Here is a 26,537-nt window from a genome sequence, read left to right as displayed (position 1 = left end):
ACACTGGACAAATATATTGTCGATTAAAAATTCCAGCATTTTGTAAACACCTTCCTGTGCATATTTGGAAGATGAATTAGAATTATTTCTTACAAAGTATAAGCAATCGCTACCAAGAACCATATATATTTGTATCTAGGTGTGCCATCTTTAAAAAAAAAAAAACAACGATGTATAATGTTGTTAGTCGGGATTTTAACTGAGTTTTGGGAATAGAATTATATAGTGTTGAAAAATCATCGGTTTTGATGCTATTATATTCTGATAATAGTCTTGAACTGATTGTCTCCAAATGATCTTTCGAATTTTCCAGGATCCACATTGAATTAATACCACTACGGCAGTAACAAGTGTTGTGGTAAGACTGCAGACCCTCTTTGACAGCTGTGAGTATAGAGGCTAAAAGTTTTGAAAGAGCTTTGGTGGTACTTTCTGCAGAACCTGCAATGTAACTTTGTTTATATTGATTCTTGTGGAATTTAGGAATCCAGTACATAGACGGTAAATCACAATCATTGTCCTTGGTAGAGAGACCAAACGATGATAGGACAGATTTATGGTTTTCCACAATTTCTTCTTTGAAGAGTGTGGTAGCAGTATAGGTCTTATCACTGCTATTATTTTCTACGTCTACCTCTGACATTAGATGTAAAACGTTTTACAAAAACAATGTTATTTTGGGTTATGTCTGCTGGTACGACAACATATTTGTCATGTATAGTAGGCAATGTTTTGCTACATCGGGGTCTTTGAAAACTGATTGGTACTCATTGACCTACTTTTATTCGTTTCAAAATTAAAGACATCACTGCATTTAACCAATCTGACAGAGAATCAATGTCTTCTTGTTCTCGATTTATACATTTTCTGCCGTAGTCCTCCACGGCATCCATCAGAACTTTAAAGTTATAATTCCAATTTATGGAGCGTGGTTCACGGTACTTGGGGTCTTTAGAAAGGATATTACGCAGATATTCATTTCGATGATGGTTAAATTTCCTGTAACGACGTGACCGGAAGGACCATATTTGAATGGAGAGTTTTTGCAAGAACAGTCAGGTGGTTTAGCCTTGAAGTCCTCAATCTCGAGGGTTTGCAATAGCCTTTTATAATTGAAAATTGTGGATGCAATGGGTGAAGTATAGGAATATGAAATAATTGGTATGGATTGGTCTTTGAAATATGGGGGAATTTTGTTGACAACGTTTTTGTAATGGGGGATGTTAGCCAAATTAATTGCATCTATGCCTTTGTTGACAAACGGTAGTGGAAGAAATGATCTTGATATTTCACCCAAACTGGTTTAAAAAGTCTGCGGAAACCAATGTCCAAAATGATGGCAACAAGTCTGTATAATAATGAGGTAGGGTCTGAAATAGGAATGTCAAGACTTGTCTTGTAAAGGGGGTGTAGTAGAGTAAGAAATATAGAAAAGAGTTTGGTTCTAATGTGATGAAGTGATGAACTATGGAGAGATCATGTAACTTAGGTGACGTATAGTGGCGATGGCCATGACTCCTTTCCCGTCATGGATTTTTGTCAAATTAATTCATCACATTTATGCTATTGTTATATTGACTTGAAAGGTTTCCTATACTATTAATGTCATCATTGCATCCGTAAGGTATTGCAGAACCTAGTCTGCGTATCCAGTACTCCTTTCTTTCCCTAATATAGTTTTTTTTACTTAGCACGGGACTGTTCGTAGGATGTTTTTTGTTTTTTGTTTTTTTTTAAATGCCAACTTTCATAAAAGGGATTGAATGATGACCGCACATTCCTTTGTTCAATCGTTTTTGTGTTTTACCGACATATACTACTAGGCCGCATGAGTTGCGTTCTAATCCATATATTAAGTTTGTTGATTTGCAACTTAAGTCATCATTGCTTCTTGTATGAAAGGTTTTATTTGTAAGGCAATTAGGGAAGTAAGAGTCTGTTATAAGAATGTTGCATGTTTTGCAATTTTTTATACCGCATTTTGATTTAGTACAATGTGGTTCGTCATCGTGTGGTTAAATATATCATTTATGTGATAGAACATAGTTTGATTATTTGAAATAGTCAGAATGTTTGTACTGAAATAGATGGTCTGCATACTGAACGTGTGATTGGGAACTTTTTGTTGGAATGGTTGGGGCTCTATCCATACCTGATGAGAGCGTCTGAGGACACCACAGTCTTACAAAACAACAGTGTGTCCGATCTGCTATCAGGTTGAGTCACATTTAGGCTAATTTTAATCGGGTATGTGACACCAATCTATTGATGAGTCACAATAAATAAAATTTTGATAAAAAAAGTTGTTTGTGGCATCCATCTGTAGATGAATATCGAAGAGGCATTATGTATGTTTCGAAGAGTAACTAATGAACAACCTACAAAATATTTCTTTACCAAAAAAAAAAATTTAAAATCACGTATTAATTTAAAACGTTATTTGGATGACTATGATTGAAATTGAAATAAAAATCGTATTAAATATAATCAATGACGTAGGGACAAGCTGGTGCGTGCTTCGTAGTGGTAAGTATACTTACCTCGTAAATGTAGTGAACAATTGAAGAGTAAGCAACAATTCTTAGAACCAAAAGCATAGTAGAGGTAATAGTCATAAACCAAATTATAAAACATTGGACAAAATTATCTGCTTGAAATTCTTAAATATGGGTGTACATGAAAATCAGAATTAGTTTTGTTAGTGGGATTCAAAGTTGACTTTGGTCATTGCTTATCACAGACTACATTATTCTTAAAAGAAATTGTTAATATTTCAAATTAACTAGAGCCTGTTTATTCTGCAATGTACACATACAATTTGTATCATTAGGTCAATTAATTACAAATGTAGCATTACATAAAACACTTATTTATGTACAAAATCAGCATGAGAATTGTAGTGATTCATGTACAAGAAGCATAAGATCAGCAGTATTTCGTATACAAAATAAGAATAAGAACAGATGTGGTTCATTACAAAATAAGCTTTAGAACAACAGTGACCAAGGGCGGGTCCAGGTAGGGAAGCAAAAGGTGTACGCATCCACTTTTCGAAGAAAAAAAAACAAAAATCCGCTAAATATTGTACTGAATTTGGCAATTTGTCATATTCATTCATCAAATATGTCGTAATATCGTTTCCTTTAATACTGATTCTCGTTATTACGCCTCCCCTTCATAAATATCCTGTAACTCATGTCCGAAAGTGGCATAAGAACAGCAATAATACATGTACCAAAAAGGGCTTAGGACAGCAGTAATCCATGTACAACATAAGCATAACAACAGTACTACTTCATATACAAAAGAGGTATTAGAATTATAGTAATTAATTTACAATAGAAACATTTGAACAGCGGTAAATCAATGTTCAACAGAGGCACCGAACTGAGGTAATTCATATTCGAAAGAAGCAATTTTAATAACAGCAGTAATTCATGTACAAATGGAGCCATAAAACAGTGATCATTCAATTCAGGAGAAGCATACGAACAGCAGTGATATGTTCGACAGGTCCAATTGAACAGCGGTAATTCATGATCGAAAGAAGCACAAATAAGGACTGCATTAATTATCTACAAATGTAAAATAAGAACAGCCGTAATTCATGTACAAATGTTGCTTAAGGACAGAGGTGCTTCATGTACAAAAGAGGCATTAAAATAGCGGTGATTCATTGTGATTCACGTACAATAGGGGCATTAGAGTATCAGAAATTGATATACAAGTGAAGCACTGGAACAGCAGTAATTTATGTTCGATAGAGGCATTAGAACTGCAGTAATTCATGTTTGATAGAAGCATATATACAACAGTAATAGAACATTGGTAATTCATGTACAAAATAGGCATAAGGACAGCAGAAATTAATTTACAAATGAAGCATAAGGACAGCGGTGATTCATGTGCAAATGAGGCTTTAGAACAGTGGTAATTCAAGTTCAGAAAAGCATTAGATTAAGTATTTATGTACATGTAAAGCTTTAGGACAGAACTAATTCATATACCAGTGAAGTATATGCATAAGAACAGCGGTAATTTATTATCAAATGAAACATCTGAACGCCAATAATCCTGTTCGAAAGAAGTATGTAAGTAGAAGTTCATGTGCGAAAGAAGAATTAAAACGGCAGTAATTTATATACAAATTCGGCATTAGAACGTTTGTAATTCGTGCACAATACAAGCATTGGAACAGCAGTAATAAATCCACTCAAGAACAGTGGTAATTCATGTTCGACAGAAACACAAGATCTGAAGTTATTCATGTTCGAAGAAATCATTATAACAGCAGTAATTCATGTACAATCTAAGCATAAAACAGCGGTAATTCGTGTTACAAAGAAGCATTCGAACTGCAGTAATTCATTTAGAAATCGATGCATGAACAATATTGGTATTGTTTACACATTTCGTGTGGAGAGGTTGACAGAAACTTTTTTCAAAATTATATGTATACGTGATGAATGACCTATAATTATCAGGTTCCAATAGTGAGTGTCATGATGCCTCTGTTCCAAAGGTATTCAATTGTCATTATGCCGTTCGTTTTAATTGTACCTGTGAGAGAACTGAAACACTTCAGTCTTCCTTAACTTTGCGTAACTTCACATCTTAAAATTCTACTATCTTTTCCATTTTTATCACTTTGAATCGAAAATCTGCAAAGTTTAAAATCTGTGAAATTATTTTACTAGTTATCACAAAGCATGAAAACATTTCAAAATCGTTGATCATTCAAACGGAAAAGTTTACAAATAATGTTAAAGGTAATATTATTTCATAACGCAACCGAACTTCCGGGTTTCCATTCTAACGGACTGTATGCATAAATGAGGTAAAAAAATTTAGCATTTAAGGAGAATATTTGGGAAAACTAATGAAACGCTAATTTCAAATACAAGTATATGTATATTATAAATCGATTTGTGTTACTCTAATTTACATAGTAAGCTTCTTTTGTATATACAGCGGATTAGTTGTAAAGTAGAAGGCTTTTCTTTGAACAGATACTGGAAATGGCTCAAAAAAGATCAAAAGTCTAAATTTCATTTTTTCACTTGTTTTCTTGATAAGATATTTTGTACTTTGGATGAGTAATTGCATTACTAATTATGTGTTCAACTTGTGCATGTTACTAAGCTATTGAAATATTATCTCACAATACTGCATTCACATCGAGACATGTTCAGACCTAGTTTCTATGGAAACGACAAATTATATAGATTTCTTATTACATATTTTTTACATATTAAAGATTTATTACTTATTAAAGCATTCTTTATAAAATTATATTACATATACGAGGGTTTTTTTGTTTTTTTTTTTTGTTTTTTTTTTTTTTTTTGTACCATCGTGTTTTTGGTGATTCAGGAGAATTCCTCAAGATATGATAATAAAGCCTAGTGTTTTATTCATAAAGGAATGGTTTAGCCAACTCGGAACAGTGAATAAGTTGGCGTATCGAAAATGTGTGCGAAAAATATTGTCAATAACCATTTTAAAAACATTAATCATTATGTCATTTTAACAATACCGTTGTAGGAGAAATCAGGTCTTATAGGGGTTCTAATTTAACATAAAGATTTTTCACGAATGAAGTGCATCTGAACGAGATGTTTTTAGTATTTTTTTAAAGAGTTATTTTGATGTAACTAGAATTCTGAATTTAAATGCATCGCATGGTGTTAATTAACCGCTCTATATTGATGTTCAAAAAAGCTTGAATGACTGATGCGATACCATAAGATCTGTTCTCAATCCATTTTCTTTATTTGTCTGAGAATTGGATGGTTTCACTGGATTGAGACCTGGCTTGGTTATTCTTCTTTTTTCTGACTAAACAGAAACGACAGTAGGTTGATACTGCGCCAATAATTCTTTTCTATTTTTGTCTAAACGTAATGCAATTGGACAGTTTCAGAAACTTAATACAACAACAATTATAGTCGGCGTCACATAAATAACATACTGTTAAAATTTGAATAAAAATATTTTCTACGACTTTATTGACACCTACCGTCGTTTAAATTGTCTTAAATGACTTGCTCATTCGTTTAGCCAAACGGCTTCTCCCTAAACATTGAATCGTTAAATTCCGGTCAGATTTTAATTCTAGGTGGCAATATTTACATTGTAAAAAGTCGGCCATGTTTACAGTGATCGGGTTGCTAGGAGATGTTGTTTACGTTTAAATGGTTTGTCCAAAAACCGAAGAACCCAGAATGCAATTCGGCGTTATTTCGGATATCTCGGATTTATTTTACGCGAACAACGTATAATACCGAGAAGTTGATCAAGCACACGATTGTCACCGGAGTTCGACGGGAACTTACGCACTTCGTTTGTAAACAAATCGTCCTGTAAAAACCAACATGGCGGATATTAGTATGGGATTTTCCCGTAAGGATTTGTTACGCATGATTTAAGCTAATAAGCGACTTGTTTTTGAGAAGCTGTTTGGCTAAACGAATGAGCAAGTCATTTAAGACAATTTAAACGACGGTTGGTGTCAATAAAGTCGTAGAAAATATTTTTATTCAAATTTTAATAGTATGTTATTTATGTGACGCCGAGTATAGTTATATTAAATTCGCCAATTTATGTTTCCTTGACTTCGTTGCTGTTTTATTTGATGTACTGACTAAGTAACCTATTGAGGACGGAGGAGGAGTATGTATTAATGTGTACATGTTAAATTTGTTCATATGGAAATAAAAAAAACACCATCAATATAATTAACAACTGGTCAGAGTTATCCTCTCCAATGGTCAAAGTTGTCTTTTACAATGGTCAGGGTTGTCTTTCTACTGGCCGAAGTAGTCTTTTACAATTGTCTGGGTTGTCCTGATCCGAGTTCCCTTTGGAACATGTACTTGTTGGTGTAATGGCCTACTTATTTTATCACAAAACACATTTTTTATGTGTACTTTTAAATAAAAAATGATATAATCATTGCACAGGATGTTGTGTTCAGAGCTATTTATAACACCTACAATGAAAGTCAATTAATTACAGCACTGACAGTTGAAAGGGCATTCTTTTTTTCTTTCTTTTTTTTCTTTTTTTTCTGGAATTTCATTTCATAATACTTAGTTGATTCTATTTGCATTAATAACAAAATCAAGCTACTCGAGAAATGCGAAATTTTGATGCTGTTTAAATCCTTATAATTCATATACGGATATGTGACTTACTTGATTCTTTTTTCAACTTTTCAATCAGGCTGATTTACAAAAGTGAGATCTTGATTAGGTGTACTTACGTTCAGTGCACTGTAAAGTCATCATGAATCCAAATATAAACCTGTTCAGTCTGATTCTGAAAGCGAAACTTAAAAGGGGCGGATCAATTCAGTAACCAATCATAGTTTTCCTTTTAATGGTACATTTCCTGTTTAAGTTATCTATAAACATTAGTTCGTGTTTCATGTCTAAAATAAGTTATAAATTAATTGAAAAGCGATTATGGAAGTATTAATCTTCTACTCCGCATTTTTGTCGGGTAAGTTTTTCTCGAATTATGCAATTTAAATACTTTGAACGTAAAAACTTTTTTAAAAAAATTTTGTACGTTTTACATCCAAATTACAGATATTTCTTACGTTTTTGGAGTAATAGGGGTCAAACAATCTACTGCTAAAAATACTGCTGCATTTGTCTATCAGATTTAATAAATAAATCTTACGATTTTCGAGTAATAAAGGAAATAAGTGGGACACACACGTAAAAATCTTTTTATATATATATATTTTTGGTCCGATTTTAAAATTTTGAAATAGGATTCTTCATGAAAATTAAGTCTGTCGTTTTCAAGAGGCAAAGGTGAGCAACACTTAAACAATGTTTTTGTGCCAAAAAAATCGTGTCCAAATTAGTTTTGCCACAATGAATTGTCAGTCCCTATGTTTAGTGTGTCAAAAACTAACACAGTGTCCACAATGTCCGAAGTGAACAGAGTTTAACATGCTGCGGTCGTATCAATGTCTTCATCATTTTGGTGGTAAACGTAATTTGTGTATTAGAAATGTTACTTACTTTTTATCTTTTGGTGCGTTTAAAGATTACTGTAAACTCAGATTATTGCGATGAATTAGTAATTGTGAAAATAAAAATGGATTGTAAGTAAGGGATAATAAAAAAAAACGCATTCCAATACTTAAGGGATTTACTTCGTATTACAGATATACACAAGTTCAAAGTAGAAGTCGCGAAAATATAACATATATGTAAACAGACAGAATTAAGTACGAATGTATTAGCAGTATCAGATAGGAGTTTTTTAGGGTAATGACCCAATCTCAACTAGAAATATCGACGACATCATGTGCAAAATCAGTTAATTTTAGAATAATTAATTGGAAAAGTGTATATCCAAAATATCATTACGAGTGCCGAAGAACGTCCATATTTAATGAGTGCACGAAATGAGTTACTAAGTAAATCTTTAAACGTTCATGGCACGGGAAATCATGTTTTGTCTACACACGATAGCCAATTGATAATACTATTTATTATGAGTAGTTTCTCCATAATTTGTTGCTGTTTTTTCAACATGAGTTATAAGTAGCACTTAAGCTAAGGATCATGCAAAATGTGATTCATGGGTAAAAAGCCTACATATTTTTATTTTTGATATTTTGTTTGAAATGTCATAGTAAACAGAAATTAACATGTGGTTTTTCATGTAACCTGTGCTCTTAGGAGATAAAAATTATATAGAATGCACTGTAGATTTCAAAATTAAGGGAGATAACTCTGTAAATGACACTGAAATACAATAGAATCTACTGGATTTTCAATGTTGATTATCTCCTAAGAGCAGGCAGATTTGAATGAATAATTATTTCATAGTATAGACCCATAGAAGAACTGAATTACAAAAATAAAAATATGTAGCCTTTTTGGGGCGTATCACATTTTTCAGATTTTGCATGATTCTTACAAAGACAGCTATATAATTGTTTTGAAGGCGAATTGATATTCTTGTTGTGTTGTTTTGGAGAGAGAAGTCTGGGATTGAAATCACGAATGTTTCATATGCTAATTATCAAGAAATCATTACTTTAACAAAGGGGCACTTTTATTTACATAATAACAGTGTTTTTTAGAATCCTTTGTATTCTAACCGCTTGCAAGAGAAAGCTGTCGTCTTTTTACTGGTACAAATGCACTTCCACACATATATAAAGTAAAATACATTTTAAATGGGGGTCCTATAAAAACCAAAAAAAAGATATTTCAGAAGGAAGAAAATGACAAAGTGTTTATTTGAGTTGTAATTTCTTTCTGATTGTAAAATTATTTTCTGATAGATGATTTATACTGTCCAAAATTAGAGAATAAATATCTAGCATTACTATAATATTAGGTATATAATATCATATAATGCGCATAGTAAGATGAAGACAGTAGTATAAAAACAATCAGAAATCAGAAACAATAGTATTATAATAAATGCACTTACAATTGTGTTTCGATAGTGTCAATAGTTTCGATAGATTAGTACATTGCTGAATGCTAAAATCAGTCACCATTCGTGAGCACTGGACCTCCGTCGAGAAAAACTCCACACAATGCAAAATATTTTTGCGAGATACCTATGTCTTCAGACAGCCAGAGAGTGTGCGGAATATGTTAGTGCGGACAAAAATATCTAAGCCCAACTTGACTCCAGAAGCGGGTTATTTCTGTGGTAATAAAAGTTGTAAATGCTGCCAAAATTTGCACAAATCGTCAATTTTCACCAGTGCAGTCACGGGGGAAAGTTTACAAAATGTTTACTAACATGGTGGGACAGCTTCGCTCAGTAAACAACCGGGGTCTCTGAATCCCTACCTGGGAAGCCGCACAATGGACAGTGGTTGTAGGAGTCCAATGTATAGATTGGGGCACACAGGTAAGTTATCAAAATGTGCAGACGAAAATACTTTTTATCGCATTGAGCTTTAAAACAGTGATAATTCAAACAACCAAATATCGATTTAAATTCAACAACTAAACTAGTATGTACATTTTGTTTTATTTGGTGTCTTTTCCATTGAATAAAACGAGTGTTTAAGATATTGAACACGTATTTTGGTTGTAGCGGGGTGTGTTTAAAATGTAGGTAGAACACTTTTGTCGATTTAAATCCTTTTGTACATAATGTACAGAGGTTGAACAGATTGGAGGCGTTTTTTGCATATAATGTTGTTAAAAGTTGATTAGATGACATGAACTAGAGTCGAAATGTTCTTCAAAATATAGCAAACTTTTTTTTTATTCTGTTAGTTTACATTTTCAAATATATATAACTAGATTCGGATTTGACAGAACAAATTAATTTCAATACAATTGCCAGTTGAGGAAAATGATACTATTTAATTGTAAAACACGTTCTAAGGATGTTAGATTGCCATATGAATGGTACGGTGAACCATTAAAAAACGAACGTGAATTTCTTTGCAATAAATTGTGCATCTTGATGGCGGAAACACATCCTGAACAGTGAGACAAGCAAGAAAAGCTTTGTAAAAATATATAACCTATTGTTAACACAGAGTTACATTATATCATGGCAGTTAATGTTAATAATCCTCCTTTCCCTTCACACTTTTACTTATTAGAAAAATTATGAAAGCAATATACTTTGTATATTTTTCTTTTAACAAAATAAAACCATAAATAGTATTCCAACTTTTGTTCAAAATACATGTTTTTGTAATACTGTTAATAAAATGAATCCAACACACTTGAGTCTTATGTATTATAATATACCTGTATTTGCATGTTTGAAATCGTAGATATGTTAGATTATTTATTTCTCTTAAAAGTATTCAGCATTTTTTCATTATCGTCTGCACACGTATTGACTTACATGTGCGCCTCCAATCCGTACATTTGACTCCTACAGGCACGAGGCCACAATCAATTTTCAAGTGCATTTAAATATACATATTTGAGCAGATTAAAATATTCCACCGGCGCAAACTGAATCAAACTTCTCCACCCTAAAGATACCTATAAAAAGGATTTGATATATAAATTGTGAAAATACTATAAAATGTATTTGCGTCTGTACATTTTAAGAAGTAATCTGTGCGCCGCCAATCTGTACATTTTACTCCTACAACCACTGCCCATTGTTCAGCTCCTCAGGTAGTGTAAAAAGCACGATGCCCTGATCGTACATGCGCAATCATTGTAATGAATGGGTCATTGTAATCGTTCACTAAGTATGAAGTCGACAAACTCAATAATATAACTTAAGAATCGCTACTATTCTATTAAGATTTAGCTGACTGCATTAGAACACACAGAATAAAATATTTTGGTTAAACTGTTTTGATATAAAGACTGCTCTATCGACACTCCTACATAAAAAGCAGGTGTGAAATGTGTCGTCTGGAAAAACATACAAATACATATGGCTTTACAACCAGCACCATGGTTGAAGATTGGTTTAAGTTTGAATTACCTGCATTTAAATTATAGAATATAAACTGTAAGGATGAGTCAAATCGACATGGGAACCTGAAAATACCATTGGCATTGAACGTGTCAAAAATATCAAAAATACCATTTGTTTGCCGCATGTGAAATTACGGTTTCTGTCAATCCATTGAATGATATGAACATTTCGAATTACGTTCACAAATTATCAGTGGTACAACCGACATTAGAGTAATTCACAAACAACGAAATATAGTTCAGAGGACCGTAACTTGTTAATTTTGTTTGACTACTTTTTGCGACTTAGGGCGGCATTCCCACAATGATCGAATAACCTATATTTACGCAAGCGTCTGTCGTTCGAAATTGACTCTCTAGACGTAAGCTGGTTCTCGGCTGACTACTACGTTACACTACATAACTACTGAAGTTCAATAAAGTTCAATGGTCGTCATCGTGAACTCATGGATACCTACGATGTATCCATCTTCACCATGAAAACTGATTTGTTTTCGTAGAATACAAGCGAGAATCAGTTTACTCTAGACGCTACAGCCATCCCTACTATAAAATGAATGATTTCACGCGTCGTTATCCGATTGTCAAACGAAATCTTATTTGAAAAATGTCCGAGAATTTTGAATGCCGGTCAGTAAAAGACGGAACAAGCGTCTACCACTGAGTGGAACTTGATATTTACGTCATGTGCTGTTACGTCATGATACGATTCCGTTGCGTGGAAGTTTTTATTGTGCATGCTCCAAACAAAAAGATGGAAACGCTTATTGTACTTTTTTTTTACTTACACGTATTCTGATTTGGTTTCTTATTGTTCTTTTTTAACTTAATCTGACTTCGTTTTTACTTTTAAATTTGTAACATACTAGGGAAGTATTACTTCTTGTAAGTGTACGACTTAAGGGAGTGTAAAAAAATCGTATGTACCAGTTCCATGGACCCGTAAAAATTGTTTGCTACCAATTCCTGTATTAAATTTGACAAATCAGGTGGATGCATGGTGGAAATTTTGAAGGTTACTTCTGTTACTTTATGGAGTATTTTGATTATTTCTTCTACAGACAATAAAGTACGCGAACACCATCATAAATCCATGAATGTTGTGTTGAAAGTCATTTTTCAAAGACTTGTTAACGGAACCATAATTTCATACGTTATACAATACACCGGTTCCAGAAGTCCTCAAGAAATCTTATTTTTATCGCTTCGAGGGACCTAAGTAATGTTTGATACTGATATCCAAAAAATCGTCTGTTATTGCCTGACGTCACGGCGTCAGGCATATCTAAGGGTTAAGACGAGTTCCAATTTTGATCACAGTTTTCACAGCAATCACATACAGTAAAGCTTAGATATTTCACAGAATGTTTTATCCTTCAGTTATATAGCATGTATACTATTTTCATGGCTCTCACTCATCTACTTCCTGTTTACGGAATACGTAGCTAGTTTACACATAGATTGATTGATTGATTGATTGATTGATTGTTATGTTTTAATGCTGTTTCGGCGACTAGGGTCACATCACGGCAAGAACATTTAATAAAATGGAAATATTAAAAGCAAGATCAAAGTCTCTTCATAAAATAATGAAATTAAAACAGCTATTTACATATAAAAAGGTACATAAAAGGTGAACCTAAGACATAAAATAATATAGAAACATAACTTCGATAAAACACTTAAAATATTGAAAAATCAAGGAAGGTATCCAATTTAGATTTTATTAAATAAACCGATGTCCCGCAAGAAATCGATAATGTTTTTAGATGAAACGGTCTTGAACAAATCAAACATATTGGCGCAGTCAAAATAATTTGGCCTGGTGTTGGCAAATTCCACACAATCTAGAAGAACATGTTTGATAGAGAAAGGGCAATCACATGGGATACACTCAGGTGGAGGATCACAACAAGCAAATGGCCATGTGTAAATCTAGAATGTCCAATGTGGCATCTAGTCATGACCACTTGTTCTTTGCGATTGCCCGACCCGGATTGATGAACGCCTAGATCGGGTTTTATGGAATTGAGTTTGTTGTGTTCAAGACCGTCCCATCGGTCCTGCCACATCTTTAAAATATATTTCCTTATTAAAGGTTTAAAATCGGTGTATGGCAAACTAACGTCCTCTTTACGGAATACGTAGCTAGTTTACACATAGAGGACATATACAAAATTTTCGTTGCAGTTTTTTTTTTCAGAAACCACAAGCAGTAGAGGTTAGATATTTTACAGGATATTTTATCCTATATTCATAGTTCTATAGCGTGTATACTGTTTTCACGTTTCGATAATAGCGTATACATAAAATTTGTGACGTATTAAAGCGGCATTAGCTGTCATTTTTGAAAATTTTACATTAATTTTTTTGTTCACATTCATTAAAATAAGGACGAAATGGTATTGCAAAGGTTTAAATTTGCTTATTAAGTAATCGGTAGAATTTAAATGTACGCGGTTTTTATCGTGTGTTAAATGTAATTTTAACAAGGTCGATTTGTCACTTGCAGGTGATTTAATATATAAATGCATATAAAAGCATGTAATTCCCCTTTAAGCAATACATGTGACGACTCTATTCGCTACACTGCTCCATCGGATCAAATTGATACAGGGAAGATAACGTAAATTTATAGTAGGATCTGAAAATTCCCAACGATGTTAGAACTGTCAAATTTGCGCAGCCAATTTTTGTCGTACCCTCCGCGGGACTCGAACTCGTACCGCTGTGACATCTATGGTAATACCGCCTGCACTAAGTCCAGTGCCCTAGACCACTCGGCCAGCTAGGCTATATAAAAATATAGCTTTCGCTGGCCGGGTCATTCTTCCTCGTAGGATTAATCTAGGGCTGTAACTTAGTACACGATGTATGGTAGTACGGGACAGTTCATCTAGGTGTTATTATGTAGGATAGAGGATCAAATTAATGATGCATGTCACAACAAATCAATATTATACAACGTCTCAGAATGTGACGACTCTATTCACTACACTGCTCCATCGGATCGAATTGATACATGGAAGATAACGCAAACTTATAGAAGGGTCTGAAAAATTCCCAACGATGTTAGAACTGTCAAATTTGCGATGCAATTTTTTTGTCGTTCCCTCCGCGGGACTCGAACTCGTACCGCTGTGACATCTATGGCAACACCAGCGCCCTAGACCACTCGACCAGCTAGGCTATATAAAAATATAGCTTTCGCTGGCCGGGTCATTCCTACTCGTAGGATTAATCTAGGGCTGTAACTAAGTACACGATGTATGGTAGTACAAATTTGCTGCGCAAATTTGACAGTTCTAACATCGTTGGGAATTTTTCAGACCCTTCTATAAGTTTACGTTATCTTCCCTGTATCAATTTGATCCGATGGAGCAGTGTAGTGAATAGAGTCGTCACATTCTGAGACGTTGTATAATATTGATTTGTTGTGACATGCATCATTACTTTGATCCTCTATCCTACATAATAACACCTAGATCAACTGTCCCGTCCCCTATATAAATGTGTGTGTGTGTTTTCTACTGATTATTGACGCTTAAATACTTTTGTATTTTTATATTCCTCAAAACACAAGGATAATTAATTCTAATACAATATATTTAACAAGAATACAATCAATATAAAGAGATATGATATAAAGAAATGTAGCAAAAGCGACCAAAATCGCAGAAAATACAACACAAATTCAATTGTTTCTACTAGGTCTTGTGAAACCAAACCTAGTAGCAAATGTGAAACCTCCGTTACAAACAGGTGACAATTCCACAGTCACTTCGTAGATTGGCCTACATTGTCCCCAAAATTGAAGTCACAAGACCTATATTTCAAAGTGAAATGGTTTTTAATTTACATGTATGTAAAAGGTAATGCTATAGAAACAATATTACATCTGACTTGATTTCTCAAATAATAGGAGCACTGCTATTATATAATGTGAAATAGCTATCAAACAAAAAAAAGTCGATTTAACCTACACATCAAGCTTTATTGACATTTGTTAAAACATCAGATTTGAATTCCCGAAGATACCTTTGACCTACATTTTATGCTTGACTGACTCTGGTTAAAAATGTCTGACTTGCTTCTTCAGGTACTAGAACTGATACCTTCATGTAGCTTTATTATGTCTCCCTCCACTTTGATGGGGAGACATATTGTTTTTCGCTTGTCTGTTTGTCTGCCACAAAGTTTGTCAGCGAAACTCCTCTGTAAACAACTGGGCAGAATTTTGCGAAACTTGGTATATAAGCTATTGTCAACACTGCTTCTGCCGTCGGCGACGGTGGTGCAGCTGACTTATAGTTTGTATTTCAAAAACAAACTTTAATTCATTATGGTATTAAGTACATCAGATCTTAAAAACAAAACAAAAAATCCTACAGCATGCTGAAATATTGGGATCATATAACCCATTCATCATGCTTGATTGACTGGTACTATTTGCAGTCATATCGATTTTAGGTCACTCTTTATGTCCTACCTGGTTTCTCAGATAATAGATATGAAAGCTTATTTGGGTATGAGAGCTTATTTGGGTCATTGTAATGCAGGGGGGGGAATAAAGTCGTGGCCACGAGTTATTAGTTGTTAAGTCGTGACCACGAGTTATTAAGTCGTGGCCACGAGCTGTTAAGTCGTGAATGACATGTCAAACCAGTGTGGGTCCGACCGCTGACTATTTCTCTGTGCAGATGATAGTGCAATACTTTTTTCGCACAGACATACTGATATGATATCTGATAAATTAGGAAAAGAATTAAATCATGTAGTGAATGGTTAGTTGACAATAAACTGTAACGCCATCTTTGCAAAACAGAGTGTTTGGTTCTAAAAGAAAACTCCGCAAAATAAAAGAGTTTACTGTAAGTTGTAATGAACACACAATTATAGCACAAACTAGTGTTAAATATCTGGGCATCTATGTTGATTAATTTCTTCCTGGTGACATTATCGTCAAAAGTATCATACAAAAAGCAAGTGCTAAATTGAAATTTTTATGCAAAATGCTTGTAAGAAAATGCCAAAACTTTAACCATGGCTCTTATACAATGCAATTTTGACTAGGCTTGTTCTTCTTGTTATAGTAGTGTAAATAAAACCCTTAAGAAAGAACTACAAGTTATGCAAAACAAAATGATAAGATTTATTAAAGGTTTTGATTATAAGAAGAGGATTATCCAATATTTTTAGATACTGGATTTTTAAACATTGAGTTTAGAGTTAAACAAATGAGTCTAAGCCATGCATGCACATAGAATATATTATAACGAATGTCCAAGTTATATAAAAAAACAATTATGTGAAGAAGTCTGATGTCCATACTTATAATACCAGACACAGTGAATGTAACTTTTTTGTTCCATCTGTAAACTGTCATTCATCTAATACTTGTTATTACAATGCCATAAGAGATTGGAAGTCTGTGCCTCAGAAATTTAAAAAAGTTAAAAATATGAATTATTTCAAAACTGGTGTCAAAAAGTATCTTTTTGATCAAATGAAGGAAAATTTTATTAGTGACTTCACTATGTAAATTTATTATTGAAGTTTTTATATTTAAATAAGTCTGTCTTTATTACGTGTCTTATTGCTCATTTAGCCTCAAGTGCTATAAAGGACCCCATTGGAAAATAAGCCGTAAAACCTTTATGGGCCATCCTATGTTATATATCAACCCTATTTACATACTTTTATGGCTAAAACTTTGATTTTTAACATTTGGCCTTAATACATTTCTGGTTAGGTAATATTTTAAGTATCAATAGAAATGTGAACTCAGTAATGTATGAATATATTTATGTTATAATATGAATGTATTTATATTGTTATGTGGATGTATTTATAATGTGTGAATGTAATAGTACAAGTGTATGTTGATATTCAATCTACATAAAGCTATCTTTCTATCTATCCATCTAGTTGTTAAGTCGTGGCCACGACTTGTTTATTTTTTTCCCTTGCGTTAAAATGATCAAAATAAGCTTTTATAATTAGATATATTACCACCATATTTGAATTGATTAGTCTGTCAACATTCCGCCTAAAATAGGTCAATTGACCTGCAAATAACACTTCATTCACATAGTCAAATTATCAAAACATTTCCTTTCACACTTATCCACTATCGACAATGGCATGCATCCTTGTTGTGCACGTGACAAAGACACATAAAGAGTGTATATTGGTCCTGGCGGGGCCTACAAAGATGGTTGCCATCTCATCGATGTCTAAAAATTATTGCTAAAAGCTTCTGTGCAAGTACCAACCTAAATTTTAATTCTACCAAATTAGCAAAATTTCAATTATCTTGACCTACACATTATATATGTGAGCTAAAATATTTATTAAATGCTATGTCAGGCAAACCTTTTTGGAAAGCTAAAATTGTCAAGTTAAGAATTTAAGGTTGTTTGAAAATCTACAAAGATTCTGTGTACTCTGATAAAACAGGTGCAGGTTGACGGAGCGGAAGTGTTTTTTTTATGATTAAAAGTCCGTCCGGTGACGAAAAAATATCCGGACGCCTTTAGGTTGCAGACCACTTATTGCATCATCGATTTGGAACGTACGCAAAAAAAGTCCAACGCCAAGGTACAAAGTAGTCCCTTTAGGATGCCATAGTAAAAAAAAGTTGACAATATTTTTAAATAAATGAACTTTTCTCAAAAAGGCAATTTTAATCTGATAATTTTGAGCCCAAAGTATGCTGCCTCCTTAAATAAACTAATTTGGTGGAACTATAAATAAAGATGGTAAAAATAAAGAATTTTTAGGATTCACCGGGCTAGTTTTAGGGTAGATGAGTTCCGAGTGTCAGTGCTGCACTGCAAGGTAGTAAACACCTTGTGAAATTTTGAATGACTTCGCAGTACATGTGTATGTTTCAGGTGATATATGGTTTTGGTTAGGTTAATCTTAAGGTGAACTACTGAAGATCCCCTGAAAATGAGCAAGTTAACATAGAGAGTAATGGGAATCTGAATTAGTGGTTTGTAGCCTTTACTTTTGTGCCACTCCTGGAATAACCAAAACGGAATAAACATATGTGAGGATTACAAATGCAACTATATATGGTTCCTATAGCACAAAAAAGGCATGATGATTAACTTATCGTGGAAGAAAGAGAAGCGATACACAGAATGAGGTCTTCTCATTTAAATATATATTAGTATAATTTATAAAATATGCATGCATTGAAATTATCATTATTGAAAAAGTTGAAATAATTGTTCCTTAAAGCGCCCCTCACTGATAAAATTGACTCGTTTGCCATGTTACTTGGATGCTCCGTTTGTGACCTGCAATATTTTGGCAAATACAAACGCTATTTCACAAACCAAAAAGCCTAAATACTTCCTATCAGCCAAAATTTCAGAATGCCAAATCTCTGTCTCGAGGATTTAAATCATGCTAATCCTAATTGTGGAATAGAACATGACCTGGAGGGATCCACTCAATGAAGCGAGGGTGTTGGATAAAGAACCACCGTGTCTTACATCTATACGGAATTGATGAAAAATATAAGGGCCTCTATGCTTTGTATAGTTTCTTTTCAACACAGTGTTTGTTAATATTTTTGAATTATTTAATGATTGTTTTTAATTGTTGGTTAGATAACGACTTAGGTTTACGCCGATAAATATCGATAAAATTTATCGATAATCAACTTAAATCGAAACAACTTACCTTTAAATTAATTGGAAGTTAAATTCAGTTCATTGTAATTTTTTTTACACAAATGTAATATTTATCCCCTTTCTTAATCTACCGTTATAAGTGGAGACCCGAGTTCTGCTGCGTTCTAAAATATACATTGATTTATTAATTTTTCCCTTAAATGTTTTTAAAGTTTCTCATCTTTTGTGAGACCTATGAACGTTTTAGATGATAAAACTAATTTCACCATTCAAAAACTTTTTTTAACTTCGTTGAATTATGGTTTAGAGCTACCACGATAATAGTTTCAATGAGTAAAATTGTACAAAATGTAGAAGAAAGCAAAGACTGAAGTCTTCAAAGTCGCTAATCGTCAAATGTTCTATGCCACTGATTTTGGCTTGCTTTCAACATCCGAAATGGCACGAATGCGATATGCTTTAAAATCGGGTGACTTCCGCTAGAATCTTGGTTCCTTTGATATAATTACTCTTTTGTAACGGTGATGGCCAGAATGTTTCTCAATCAAAACAACTGGTTACCAGGAAGTGCGGGTAATATTCGACAGATTCTCTCACTTTTTAGCGATCTTTGGGTCGCTTATGATATTGACCAGGGAACCAGATTAAACAACTGGTAATATAGGTCATTAACATCATCAGGACCCCGATATATATAGAATCGATCCAAGGTTGCAAATTTGTGATGCAAATTTGGTCGCTCCCTCAGCAGGATTCGAATTCCTTCTCTTTTTCTCATACAAGCAAAAACACGCGTAGAACACATTTGTATGATATTTAAGATCTCGTATGAAGCTAGAATTTACGGTTATACTGTACCGATCAGCAGCATTAGGTGGTGTAGTGATATATAATTATGCAAATTATATGCGAATGTAAAGTACTGAAATTATGAGTGCAAGAAGTCGTTAACAATATAAGCGACTTAAAAAAGGCAAGGTTGTGTCATCCACTCATATGTGCAGTACAACTGTCGACTAAAATACCGAGTTCCGTGTATATTTGCACTATTGATGTAGTTTCTTTTCTTTCGGCACAGTTGGTAGAGTGTCGGATTACAGTAAAAAGGGATTCTCATTTCGATTCTAGATATCGGTTTTGGACTTGTTTCGACTCAGTGTAATGTGTCAAAAGGCGTGTTTTGGATTTTTTGTTTTTTCTTTTTGGGTTTTTTTTCATCTTCTTCTGTCCCTTTTAATTCTTTGTGAGTTTGTATATCATGTAACAATATCCTACTTAGAATATGGTGTACATTTTGTATAGTAAAGGCATTTTAACATAAACTGGATGCTATTTGTCTACGTGAAATGTCATTATTAAGTATGGTTAGTCGAAATCCAAAAATATTCAGCATGTCTAGAACTGTACTGATAGAAGGAGCAGGTCACTGCTTTGTATACGAAGATCATTAATGCCAGGGCTAAGCTGAGACCGATCAACCCAATTTTAATTTAAGAAACTTAAACATGTAGTGATATCTTATACATTGACAATGAAGAGCTCTTTTCCGGAATTTTATAAAGGGCTGAAGAGTCTAATACATTATACTATCAGAAGATATATATTGTATACATACGAAGTCAAAACGATACTAGTACTTTAAGTGATGTCATATACATGCGTATACAATGAAGATAATTTATACTATTTACTACACAGGACGATGAAAGTGGACAAGTTATGGTTTTTCTATATCACAGGTAAGTTGATACACCAATACTCTAAGGATGTATTTTAATCGCAATGTCTATATTGAAAATGACTGGAAGGTAGCAAGCGTAACTCTATTTTTATATCTGGAGATGAACTCATTGTAAATAACTTCATATCAGTCGCGGTATTACCTATTGTCAGTAAAATAATAGGAAGACATATACTCAATTTTATCAACTGATAAGCTAATTACAAATTGACAGTCTGCTCTCATGTGAAACTGTTTTAAGTACTTCTCTGTCTAGGAATCAGGCAAAATGTGCTTAAGGTGTGGCAAATGAAAAAAGGCGCAGATATTTTATTGCATTGTATCTGTACCTCATAACCCCCAGAAAAAAACATACAAGTATTTGTTAAGTTTACCTTTAAGATATTGATGGTTCAAATTTAGTTGAAATGCACAATGGAAAAATGGCGGGAAGTTTTTCCAGTCAAAATATATCTATGTCCCAGATGCTTTATGATAAATTATTTCAATAGCTTTTTGGTTGTTATCTAGGCGAATTAATTATATTTGTGGCAAAAAGAACAAATTGAGAATAACAATGTCCCATCCGTTGCCTGATTTTTACACGGAATTGTACTTATGATAGTTTGATTGATCATTGGCTTAAAAATATTGATCACAGGGGCCTTCTCCCACTATCAAAATGCAGCCCCACTAGTATATAGCCACAACAAGAAGGATCCCAGATTTGGTGGGGGTTGCCTCGCTACAACTCTTTCTTCAAGTAGAATCGAAAATACATCACTATTTACTGCTCAGCAATCACTTGACAAATCTAATGAATAAACACAGGTATAACCATTAAATACTCCTAAATAAATCAACATAATGATTTTCCCTGTAAGCAGTCAAAAATGTCTTAAGTCACAGATGTTTCTTGATTAGACGGAATATATGTAAGTTAAAAAAGACCAAGTTGAGAATCATTGCCTGATTCTTACACAGAGTGGTACTTTATCATTTGTCTAGCGATGTCAAGGTCACAATATTTTCACTTTTTGATAGTGGAAGAAATCCCCTGCGCCAAACTGTATTATTAATTGGTGTTCCTCAATGATCTTTGAACACTTGTATTTTTTATATTATTTATCAATGACTATCCAGATTGTTTAGTTCATATAAATGCAATTATTTATGCTGATGATACATCACAAGATGTTGCAGATAAATATGTAAATATAATTGAGAGAAAATTAAAAGGTCTTGTAAATTATATTCAATGGATGATGTGGTTAACAACTGATAAGACCTTTATTGTGTCACCACATCTGGGGTTTTCAGTCTTTCTACGCGTTTACCGCGCGACTTACAATTTTTCGTTTACTTCAAATCATAATCATAAGCAGTATGTAGCTTCAATGTCATTAATTTAATTTGGAAATAGATGGTTTCTGATCCCAAAATTACCTACTTTACCGTTTCCATTCATAAGAGATTTGAAATTTTCGCTCAAGGAATATGTTGTGGCTTGATCATTTATCATTCTATATTAGATTCGCACAGAGGGACATCACACTTGCACATACATATTGCAATACATGCAGTTTTTGTAAGAAGATATTAAAAGCAATGATCACATATGAAAATAAAAAGGGAGCAAGAAAGGTTTTAGAAAAAAATCTGAAAGAGATGATTGTTACTTGCTCATAACGCAGGTGTTGTTTATTTTTATCCTTTAACATCTTATATGTCCGAAAATTGTTCTATGTACGAATATACGAATACGAATACAGGTTATGCGCATGAGTGAAGAAAAATGGAGGCTTTTTTTCAAAAAGGGAGGGGGAAAATTAAAAATTCATATGTTTGTTGAGAGTATTTTATAATTTTGGACAATTGAGTGAGGATCCGATACAATGGAAAGATGGGAAAAAGAAAGAAGAACACCAAGGATCAAAATATTAGCTGTGAAAAACCTACGAACATTCAACAGATCAGTAAACGGTCTTCAAATAACAATACCTCTGACATTCTTGAAAACAAATCACCTCCATGTCTGACTGTAAACGCAAAAAATAATATGGCCAACAATATGAACACTTATCAACTAATTTAGCCAATTCAACAACCTTCGGTAATCCCAAACCCAAATTTTATTCCTTTATCACCCACTATATTAATCCATACTTTAATTGCATATTCCAAAACCCACAACCCGTGATAAAATCAATAAGAATGCAGGTACAGGTCAACGATAAGACCGATATGCTCATACATAAAGTAAACCAAATGTCAAAAAACTGTCATCAGTAGACAAACTTAGTGACAAGCTTAAAGCTTTTGAAGGCACAATAAGTAACCTAAAAGACTTGGTGACTTTGAAAAAAGGATGGAATTCAAAACTGAAAAGTACAAAAAAAAACAGAGAACGAGACTCAAGGGTTGAAAAATTCAAAAACAGAAGTCTGTGAAAAAAAGACAATCTGAATGCTGAAGTTAGAGGTACGAAAAAAAGCACATTGATTTACAAACCAGATCAATAAGGGAAATTCTTATATTTATTGGGATACCAGTGACGGAAGATGAAAAAATCTGACGAAACCGAACATTGAAAATGAATCCCATCAAAGATGTTATCGGGGTCCATTGATTCGGGAAAGAAGTCGAAATCGAAGATGTTGAGGGTAAAGCTTACAAAACACACCTAATCGTCTGTCGTTTTCAGAACTTCAAAGATCGTGAAGCTATAAGAATGTGTGCAAACGAAATACAAGGCACACATTTTGGGCTTCAAGAACAGTTTCCAAAAGAAATAAACGACGACAAAAACTGTTATGGCCTTACTATAAAGAGGCAAAAATGCCAGATGATGACAATGAAAACAGAGATGACAGAGAAGAAAATTCTCAGTGTTACGAGAGTCAAGGTGCTCGACCTAGAATCGTGGATTTGACCCAAACAAGATCGCCGTGGTGGTAGATGGACATAGGATGATCACGGAGGGTTAGAAGATCAGACGATCAATGTAATTAAACCAACAGAACGGACTTTCACGTCAATCAATTGAGTGACAACAGTTCATTTTCTTTTGTAAATCTAATGTTCAAGGTTGTAGCAATTAATGTACTAAGGGTTAAAGTAAAAACTTTTTAATCCAGAATTCAAAACTCTTATTACTAAGTATGATTTAATTTGTTTATCTGAAACAAGGCTTGATGATTTAGATGAAATTTGTTTTTTTTTTTTATTTTTAAAATAGAAGGAAGGTTTCTTGTCATCGATCAGTTGGAATAGTGTTCGGTTTTAGAAAAGAGTACTTGCATTGTTTTAAAGCTATTTGAACTGATTGCCCTTATGTATATTGGTTTAGCATTGATAGTATTTGTTTTATTTGGACAGCCCCATTCTGTATGGTTTTATAAACGTTCTACCAGAATACACATGCTATGTTCCGAGTAATCCTATATAAGAAATTGAATCAGAATTACATGAACTGAGAAAAACAAATGATTTTTTTATCTATACGAGGACTTCAATTGCCGTACAACCATTTTGACAGATTACCACGCGGTAAAAAATGATGATATCGAACTAGGAATTTGTATTGATAAGAATGACCTATGCGATGTATATGTCTTAGATGAATTAAATGTCCCAAGACAAAGGCAAACTATAGATGCATATACAAATTTATTTGGTAGAATATTGATAGATTTCTGTAAGAATAATAACATGTTTATAATGAATGGCATATACAAAGAAGATAGAGTAGGTACTGTTACTAGTACTAGTACTAGAACCCTAAGCATTATAGACTCATTATACTCTTGTCAACATTTGGTGTTTTACGCCTATTCTGAATGCTAGATTAAACATTTATTTTGAAGAATCTGACATCATAATTGAAAACCAGGCAGGCTTCAGAAAGGATTATTTTACCACTGAGTATAACTATGTGTACTCTTTATTCCTTTTTCGAGTTGTTACGATTAACAAAGAAGGAACTCCATTGTCTTTTGTTGACTTTGAAAAGGCGTTTGATTCAGTACAATGAAATATCCTACTTCATAAGCTACTCCAACATAACAATGATGGAAATCAAAATATACATGACAATGCGAAATGGAGAATTATTCACAACAACAAGAAATCGATTTTTTTTTTCATGCGAAAAAGGTGACACTCCTGTCTTGCTTTCAATATTTTTAAATAATTTACATACTCATTTTGAATCACGAAGTATAGTTGGCTTGAACTCATAATCATCAGATTTGGAAAATGAATTAGATGTATATCTGAAATTGTTTTTATTATTATATGCTAATGACACCGTGTAACTAGCAGAAAATGACTTACAACACATATTAATTGAATTTGTTATATATTTAAACAATGGGATATAAAGGTTAATATAGAAAAGACTAAGATTCTTATTTTTTCGAAAGGTAGAGTTATAGATAAGAAGTTTTTCATGAATTGAAAGGAAATAGAAGTTGTCAGAGAATATAAATATTTAGGTGTCTTTTTAGTAGAAGTTGATCCTTTTTATATACTAAAGGCTATAAAAGCTATGTATGGTATCCTATATAAAGTAGGGAAACATCAGCTGTCTAAAGATTGCCAACTTGATCTGTTTGATAAAATAGCTATACCAATTTTATTATATGGATCAGAAGTATGGGGTTATGAAAATTTAGATATTTTAGAAATTTTTAGTGCATTTGAAATACTGAAAGATGAATTTACAGCTAAAACAGTCAACTCCCAGTCACATTGTTTATGCAGATTTGGGGAGACACCCAATATCAATTAATAGGAAGATGTGAATGGTCAATTACTGTGCTGGCATCAGAAATGGTAAAGACAGAAATTTTGCTATTATGTCTTTATTTGATTTATTTATCTTAGTAGCTACATATGGTACAAATTGGATTAACTTCCATTATTATTATTATTTGTAAATTTAGATGCAGTAGTCATCAACTACCTGTTGAAATATAAAGATGGCGTGGTATATTAAGAAATGATAGAAAACGCAACCTTTGTAATTCTGGTAACATTGGTGATGAATATCATATGTTTACATGTAAAGCTTTACTGAATGATAGAAATATTTATCTGTATTTCACTATAATAGACCTAGTACATACAATTTTGAATTATTATTCCAATCTACAAATATAGTAGTTTTAGAAGAATTATGTTAATTTATTAAAATAATCAATGTCAAAGACAGTCCTCAGAGTTAATACTTACCTATATTCCTTTTTTTTCACACATGCGTGTATTTGCAAGTATTTGTGTGAACATTTCATTATTTTTTTCTACTGACAATTGGGCATTTTTACATTTAACGGACGATATATTTTGTAAAACACTACTTCAATTTAACTCACTACTTAAAACACTACTATTTAAAACACTACTTCAATTTCAACTCCCGACTTAAAAACATTATACATCGTTGTTTTTCCAAAAAAGATGGTACACCTAGATACAAATATATAGTTCTTGGTAGAGATTCATCATACTTTGTAAGAAATAATTCCAAATCATCTTCTAAATATACAGAGGAAGATGTTTACAAAATGCTGGAATTTTTAATCGACAACATATTTGTCCAGTCTGGTGGACGTGTTTTTCAACAAACGGCCGGCATTGGGAACAAATTGTGCTCCTTTACTTGCTGACCTATTTCTTCACTCTTATGAGGCTGACTTTATAGCTGATTTGATCAGAAAG

At 33.1% G+C, this 26,537-nt stretch overlaps 1 protein-coding gene and 1 long non-coding RNA gene across 6 annotated transcripts in view; one reads left to right on the top strand and one right to left on the bottom strand.

Moving 5' to 3' along the window:
* Positions 1-41: 41 nt before the first annotated feature.
* LOC148616010 (uncharacterized) lies at positions 42-7,582 on the bottom strand. The gene is made up of 3 exons (XR_015922092.1): positions 7,265-7,582; positions 6,727-6,991; positions 42-5,838 (listed from the first exon to the last, which is right to left on the bottom strand). It is a non-coding gene; the product is annotated as an uncharacterized LOC148616010 (long non-coding RNA).
* LOC148616009 (uncharacterized) overlaps positions 4,760-26,537 on the top strand; it is a 35,675-nt gene continuing 13,897 nt past the window's right edge. The window contains exons 1-2 of one of the 5 annotated variants that reach the window (XM_088582631.1): positions 4,760-4,837; positions 20,795-20,835. In XM_088582631.1, the coding sequence (XP_088438757.1) occupies positions 4,833-4,837; positions 20,795-20,835 (46 nt within the window). In that variant the 5' untranslated portion in view covers positions 4,760-4,832. Of the gene's footprint in view, positions 4,838-7,400; positions 7,504-20,665; positions 20,836-26,537 lie in introns of those variants that run through there. The other 4 variants (XM_088582632.1, XM_088582635.1, XM_088582633.1 and 1 more) reach the window with 4 other exon arrangements.

The sequence above is a fragment of the Perna viridis genome, chromosome 5 (genome assembly GCF_037379345.1).
Source record: "Perna viridis isolate PV_CMFRI_1.1 ecotype Kerala chromosome 5, ASM3737934v1, whole genome shotgun sequence".
NCBI classification, from domain to species: Eukaryota; Metazoa; Mollusca; class Bivalvia; order Mytilida; family Mytilidae; genus Perna; species Perna viridis.
The sequence above is the reverse complement of the archived record's forward strand: the minus strand, read 5'-3'. Positions and strand labels throughout refer to the sequence as shown.